The 8,116-nt window shown below is 49.3% G+C and overlaps 1 protein-coding gene across 3 annotated transcripts in view; it reads left to right on the forward strand.

Annotated features, from left to right (window-relative positions):
• LOC122550218 (uncharacterized) overlaps positions 1–6,301 on the forward strand; it is a 63,079-nt gene extending 56,778 nt beyond the window's left edge. For all 3 annotated transcript variants that reach the window (XM_087986871.1, XM_043690977.2, XM_087986872.1), the window contains one exon: positions 3,612–6,301. In XM_087986871.1, coding sequence (XP_087842997.1) covers positions 3,661–4,845 — 1,185 coding nt within the window. In that variant the 5' untranslated portion in view covers positions 3,612–3,660 and the 3' untranslated portion in view covers positions 4,846–6,301. The remainder of the gene's footprint in view (positions 1–3,611) is intronic.
• Positions 6,302–8,116: the final 1,815 nt, after the last annotated feature.

Raw genomic sequence — 8,116 nt, forward strand, 5'->3', positions numbered from 1 at the left:
GCTACTCTCTCCCCACCCCCACCCTCCTCTAGCTTATCTCTCCACGCTTCAGGCTCTCTGCCTTTATTCCTGATGAAGGGCTTTTGCCCGAAACGTCGATTTTGCCTGTCCTCGGATGCTGCCTGAATTGCTGTGCTCTTCCAGCACCACTGATCCAGAATCTGCTGACTCTTAGCCTCCTGCTTCTCCCACAGACCAAGCTGACTCCCGGTCTACTCCCTGTCTGGCAGCATGTACCTTATGCCTTGGCCTCAGGATTGTTTCTTTCTGACTCCCTTTGTCTTATTTAATTTGTACCCAACTTGCACCTGCAGCACTAGGCCTCTCGAGTCCATTGCAGTAACTCCTTTGTGGCCATTCTGCCACATTAAGGACATTCTACAGTTGGTACCACACTCTGCTGAGTGTCCACTACTCTGTGCACTGGGGCATCGTCACTGTGTTCCTTCACTGGGGGCCAACTCCACCGGGACAGCAATTTCAAAAGCTGCCTTGAAATCCAGGTCTTTCCTGGTTAGTAGCTTCCGCTGGGTGGCTTCATGTCGTGGCCACAAACTAACTGGTCCTTATCTTGGAGGGACCCTCTAAATTTGCAATCTTCTGCTAAGGTCTTTAAGGCAGTCACATATTGGGCAATGGACTCTCCTTCGTGCTGTGCCCCTTTCTGAAAGTGAAAACAAATATCAACCGTTTTTGATGCTCCCCATAACTCTTGGAATGCCTTCCCTGTGGGGTTCTCCTTAAAATTGCAAATAACTTGCTCTTGATAGTTCTTAACAAAACTGGCACCATGATGTCCTCAGTCACTTTTAAGAACTAATTGAAATGTTTCATGTATAAAGGCAGTGGTAGTTTGGCGCACTGACCTCTGCACCGCTGAAGCCAAGTGCCAACTTGAAGACACCTCCTTCTACTGCCCCCTCGACCACGACCTCACCTCCCATCACCAAACCATCATCTCCCAGACCATCCACAACCTCATCACCTCAGAGGATCTCCCACCCACAGCTTCCAAACTCATACTTCAGGAACCCCTCACCGCCTGGTTTTACCTCCTACCCAAGATCCGCAAGCTTGACTACCCCGTCTGACCCATTGTTTCGGCCTGCTCCTGCCTGACCGAACTCATCTCCACATACCTTGATACTCTCCGATCTCTCCGTTCCAGGAACTCCCCACATATGTTGGGGACACCACCCACACCCTCCACCTCCACCAAGGCTTTCGTTTCCCTGGACCCCAATGCCTCATCTTCACCATGGGCATCCAGTCCCTCTACACCTCTATCCATCATGACCAGGGCCTCCATGCCCTCTGCTTCTTCCTCTCCCGACATCCCCACTGGTACCCTTCCACTGACACTCTCATTCATTTGGTGAACTGGTCCTCACCCTCGATAATTTCTCCTTCGAATCCTCCCACTTCCTCCAGATCAAAGGGGTAGCCATGGGCACCCACAAGGGCCCCAGCTATGCCTGTTCCTTTGTCGGTTATGTGGAACAGTCCATCTTCTGCAGTTACACCAGCACCATTCCCTAACTTTTCCTCCACTACATTGATGACTGCATTGGCGCCACCTCATGGTCCCACGAGGAATTTGAACAGTTCATCAACTTCACCAACACATTCCACCCTGACCTTAAGTTCACCTGGACCATCTCAGACATCTCCCTCCCCTTCCTGAACTTCTCTATCTCTATCAACAGTGACATCTTCTACAAACCGACCGACTCCCACGGCTATCTGGACCACACCTCCTCCCACCCTGCCTCCTGTAAAAATGCTATCCCTTATTATCAATTCCTCTGCCTCTGCCGCATCTGCTCCCAGGAAGACCAATTTCACCACAGAACATCCCAAATGGCCTCCTTCTTTAAAAACCACAATTTGCTCTCCCATGTTGCTGATGATGCCCTCCAGTGCATTTCATCCACTTCCCGCAACTCCACCCTTGAACCTCACCCCTCCAACCGCAACAAGGACAGAACACCCCCTAGTCCTCACCTTCCACCCACCAACCTCCATATACATCGCATCATCTTCTGCTATTTCAGCTACCTACAAACGGACCTCACCATCAGAGATATATTTCCCTCTCCAACTCCATCCGCTTTCCGTAAAGATCGTTTCCTCTGCGACTCCCTCGTCAGGTCCACGCCCCCCCACCAACCCACTCTCCTCTCCTGGCACCTTTACCTGCCACCATAGGAATTACAAAACTTGCGCCAACACCTCCCCCCTCATCTCCATCCAAGGCCCTAAAGAAGCCTTCCACATCCAAAGTTTCACCTGCACTTCCACACATCATTTACTGTATCCGTTGCTCCTGACGCAATTTCCTTTACATTGGGGAGACAGGACACCGACTCACACAGAGCTTCAGGGAACATTTCCAGGATGCCCACACCAACCAACCCCACCACCCCGTGGCCAAACACTTCAACTCCCCCTCCCACTCCGCCAAGGACATGCAGGTCCTGCACCTCCCTAACCACCTGACGCCTGGAGGAAGAATGCCTCATCTTCTGTCTTGGGACCCTCCAACCCCATGGTATCAATGTGGATTTCACTAGTTTCCTCATTTCCCCTCCCCCCCTACCTAATCCCAGTTCCAACCCTCCAATTTGGCACTGCCCTCATGACCTGTACCACCTGTAAATCTTCCTTCCCATCTATCCGCTCCGCCGTCCTTGCCGATCTATCACCTTTACCCCCCCCCCCCCAATTGCACTCTTAGCTACCTTTACCACAGCCCCTCCACCCTACAATTTATCTTGCCACCCTCTCGGCTCACAGCCTCATTCCGTATGAAAGGCTTTTGCCCGAAACATCGATTCTCCTGCTCCTTGACGCTGCCTGACCTGCTGTGCTTTTCCAGCACCACACTCTTGTCTCTAAACTCCAGCATCTACAGTTCTCACTTTTCACATCAGTGAGACTGTGTCTGGTATATTGCATACAATTTTGGTCTCCTTTTTATTTATTCATTTGTGGGAGATGGGCATCGCTGCCAGGCCAGCATTTATTGCCCATCCTGCGTTGTCCATGAGAAAGTGGTAGTGAGCTGAGGAGGGATGTAGTTGTATTGGAGTCAGTTCACAGGAGGCTCACTAGATTGATTCTAGAGATGAGGGATTCATCTTATGAAGGGAAATTAAACAGTTTGATCTTATACTGTCTGGAGTTTAGAAGAATGAGATGAGATCTTATTGAGGTTTATAAGCTGCTAAAGGGGATTGACAAAGATGCAGAGAGGATATTTCCTCACATGGGGCTATCTAGAATATGAGGTGATAGCTTTAGGATAAGGGGTAGCAGATTTAAAACAGAGATAGGGAGGAATTACTTTGCTCAAAGGGTCATGAATCCCTGGAATTCCAGAACGCGGTGGATGCTGGAACATGGAGTAAATTTGAGGAGGAGATAGAAAGATTTCTAATTAGTAATGGGTTCAAGGGTTATGGAGAGAAGCAGGAAAATGAAGTTGAGTTTAAGATGAGTTGAGCCATGATTCAAGGGGCTGAATGGCCTACTCCTGCTCTTGTTCTTATGGTCTTCACTCTCTCTGATACATTGTGGAGTCATAAATAACTTTTATCCGTTTTTTTCAGGGACAACTGAAGGAAACGACCATCCAAACACAGTGCTCAGCCCATCAGTATGGCAGGAACAGCAGTAGATTCCCTGGAACTGGCAAAAGCCAGCACCGAGGCTGCGACTGCAGTGGTTGCAGTGAGAAATGCGATGTCAATTGTTGAGAGTTTAGGAAAATTCGCCTCTGCAGCTGGAGTGGTAGGAGCTATCTTTGGGGTAGCAGCAGCAATTATTAAACTTGCTATGGGTAATGTGGAGAGTGAGGAGCTGAGATATATGAAGGAGCAGTTCCAGATAGTCAAGAATAAGCTGGATGTCATTTCAGGTCAGATTCAGCAAGTGCTTCAGGCTATCGACCAAAGCACAGTCAATAATCAGTACTTCCCTGCTGAAGAGAATCTGAAAAACCAATTCAGGAAGTACATGGACATCCTGAACACAAAACCGGAATTCCGGGAGAATGAGAAAGAAGAATTCCTCACACACTTCAATGAGACTAAAGGTGACCAGAACCTTCACACTCTCTATGATGCAGTGATGGGACATCCTGGCATCTTTGGCAAACCCATTCTGGAAACTGCCATGGAATATGACCAGAGGAACCGGCGTCTGATGGAAAAACTCTGCTGCAGTCTCAAGGAGCTCTTCTGCATTGGCCTGATTGCCCTGGTGGGTCACTCCGCTCTCACTGGGACCGATGTAGAGGCATTAAAGAGAGAGTGGAATGAGAAAATGGGCAAAGTAGAGAATAAAATGAAATCCATGATAGATAAGTGCATCAATGAGTTTGCTGAGCAGGCAAAAATAGATGTTGAGAAAATGATAACTGAAAAGGGTGGAAGAAATAACTGTGAATGTGTAAGTTACATAGCAAATGGCTTGATAAGTAAATACGACTGGGTAAAATGGTCTGTACGGGTCTATGACCCTGTCGGTGGGTTTGACAATCATTGTTTCATTGGCCCCAACTGTTTTCACTTTTTCAGACTCAATGGGGTTAATGCTGTTGTCTCCTATGCAATTGATCCAAAACCAATTAATGAAAGTTATATAAAGCAGTTAATGGAGGGGAAAGATGGCTGGTCTGATGCAAGAGCTGTTGCACAACATGTGTACAATAATCTTTCCTCTGGACATGTTGTACATGTAGTGAGACGCTACAAGGGTCTGTGGCTTCACAAGAACATTTCCAACGATTACCATTTCTGGGGAAATTATTCAGGTGTCACCCTGTGTGTGCATTCCACATAAAGATCCTCCTGAGTTTTCCAGTTCCTCCTCCCCTGAGTTGATGCTGCTGTCCTTCAGGGGATGAGGTTTTGATGTTGGATACATTACTTGATAATTCATTGCCACCTATTTCACCACAAACCAATGAATTCTGAAATTATTCTCTGAAGTTTGATTACACATTTGACCATTTATCTATCCCTGAATATTACATGCCTAACAGAGTGTTTGTTCATTTTGTCCCTTTGTGTTATTGGTAAAAAGCTATATGGCTTAATTTGATGATCTCTCCAAGATGACATTCCCTCCTCACTGTGATAATTGATTATTTGATCGATATTGTGAAACCTCCTTCCTCTTCTATCCCACTCTCTATTTTGTCAGAATGCCCAATGACCAGGAGAAAATGGGGATTGCAGATGCTGGACATCAGAGTCAAAAAATGTGGGACTGAAAAAGCACAGCAGGTCAAGCAGCGTCTAAGGAGCAGAAAAGTCAACGTTTCGGGCATAAGCCCTTCATCGGGAATGTGCCCTATAACCAGTAATGTTGAGCTGCCAGTCATGTCCATCTTTCAGCCAGGTCTCAGTTACAGGTACGATATAATCCTCTCATGTGCCTGTCTGTGCCCTCAGGTCACTGCTACATTCCTCAGGCACTTTGTATTAAAATATATTCCATTTAGCTTGCTAAACTCACTTCTTTCTTCTCTCGCCGACAATTTCTCTGCCTTCCAGGCTCACTTACTCACATTTTAACCTCCAATCCCATCTCAACTCCTCATCTGAACAATTTGTTAAGTTGCCATGCTCCAGAGGTTACTATCTTTGAAGATGTGCCTTTCAATTTCTGACCTAACTCCCTATGTCTACTTGCAGGACCTCATTTCTCTTTCTCCCTCTCTCATTGGTCCCAACATGGACCATACCTTCCAGCTGTTCACTGTACCCCTCCCAGTGCCTTTCAGCTATTCCATGACATATCAGGGTCTGGCACCCAGGAGGCAACACAACATTGACATGTCACGGCTTTGAAATGCCCTCAGAGGTGAATCCCCGATCACTACCGCCCTTCCACACTTCTTCCTCCCTCACCCTCACCTTGAGTATCTGGAACACCCACAATGCCATGGCATTGGCTCTGGCTGGGCTCCACAAATGAACCATCGCTCACCATTTTGGTGTGCATTTGAACTACACTTGGGGAATTCCCTCCTGACCTGCCTGATCCCCTTCTTCTGTCTGTCAGTCACCCATTCACCCTGTCCTGACATTTCCTTAAGCTGGGGGAGCGGGTGGGGGGTGACCACATCCTGAAATGTATTACCCACAATTTTTCCTCCTGGTGAAAGCCCCATGGTCCACCTGGCTGCTCCTGTCTCCGAAGCCTAGGGCTCACACTGCTCCAGTCAGAGGCACTTGCTGTTCATACTCACTCAGAGTATGAGATGCGTCTCGGATTTCAGGAATGGGATAACCATGAGGGGAGGGGGTGGGGACCCTGTGACAGTGTGACTGAGAGGAGGGGGTGGGGACCCTGTGACACTGTCACTGAGAGGAGGGGGTGGGGACACTCGGCTCCCCAGGCGTACATTAACAGAATAGAAAATTCCCGCCTCAGGCGACTGACTGTGTGGAGTTTGCACGTTCTCCCCGTGTCTGCGTGGGTTTCCTCCGGGTGCTCCGGTTTCCTCCCACAGTCCAAAGATGTGCAGGTTAGGTGAATTGACCATACTAAATTGCCCGTAGTGCTAGGTAAGGGGTAAATGTAGGGGTATGGGTGGGTTACGCTTCGGCGGGTCGGTGTGGACTTGTTGGGCCGAAGGGCCTGTTTCTACACTGTAATGTAATCTAATCTAATCTAAAAATCTTCCTCTTAAATTACACTTGTTCTTGAGGATAGATGAGAGAAATCCTATTCCTGTTTTTGCCCCAGTCCCACTCAGGTCTGCATTCAGTCTCTCTGCTCATCTACTAGGCTTCTCAACCCCTCCTCTCAGTCACACTGTCACAGGGTCCCCACCCCCTCCCCTCGGTGACACTGTCACAGGGTCCCCACCCCCTCCTCTCGGTGACACTGTCACAGTGTCCCCACCCCCTCCCCTCGGTGACACTGTCACAGGGTCCCCACCCCCTCCTCTCAGTGACACCGTCACAGTGTCCCCACCCCCTCCTCTCAGTGACAGTGTCACAGTGTCCCCACCCCCTCCTCTCAGTGACAGTGTCACAGGGTCCCCACCCCCTCCTCTCAGTGACAGTGTCACAGTGTCCCCACCCCCTCCTCTCAGTGACAGTGTCACAGTGTCCCCACCCCCTCCTCTCAGTGACACCGTCACAGTGTCCCCACCCCCTCCTCTCAGTGACAGTGTCACAGTGTCCCCACCCCCTCCTCTCAGTGACAGTGTCACAGGGTCCCCACCCCCTCCTCTCAGTCACACTGTCACAGGGTCCCCACCCCCTCCCCTCGGTGACACTGTCACAGGGTCCCCACCCCCTCCTCTCAGTGACACCGTGTTTTAAAAAATTCTCAAGGTCAGGTTCGTAGGAGAGTAGTCTGACACAGAACAAACGACCAAGAGGCGAGTCTGCTAGAATATGAGCATTTTATTCCCCGCAGCATCGCCACAACCAGGTCTCATACTTACAACGGGTCTGGCTTATACTCACTCTACATGTTACCGGAACTGGGAGCCGTCAGTTCTCGTAGAGCGGTTGCCAACAACCCACGCTCGGCGGTTAAACGCAACCCCGGAGCAGACTCACCGAACTGGAGACTTTTCCAGCTGATATACTCTTTTCCAGATATAAACATTCATGTGAACAGCAGAGCAAGGCTAAAAAACACATTCCATTCTGGTTACATACAGATAAGAAGATTCACACAGGGAGGTGTGTAATAAGATTCACACGGGACTAAGCAACACCTCCATTCCGGTTAGATTCACACATGTATTGGGACACAATTTTAACCCTTTCACCACATTCCACTGCTTGGCCCAATACATGTGTTACATTATGATTCACACATGTATTGGGACATAATTTTACACCACACACCGTCACAGTGTCCCCACCCCCTCCTCTCAGTGACAGTATCACAGGGTCCCCACCCCTCCTCCCGGTGACACTGACCGTCACAGGGTCCCCACTCCCTCCTCTCAGTGACAGTGTCACAGGGTCCCCACCCCCTCCTCTCAGTGACACTGTCACAGGGTCCCCACCATCTCCTCTCGGTGACACTGACCGTCACAGGGTCCCCACCCCCTCCTCTCAGTGACAGTGTCACAGGGTCC

This window comes from Chiloscyllium plagiosum, unplaced genomic scaffold (assembly GCF_037043375.1).
Source record: "Chiloscyllium plagiosum isolate Xiang-an unplaced genomic scaffold, Cpla_swu_hap1 HiC_scaffold_5, whole genome shotgun sequence".
NCBI lineage: Eukaryota > Metazoa > Chordata > Chondrichthyes > Orectolobiformes > Hemiscylliidae > Chiloscyllium > Chiloscyllium plagiosum.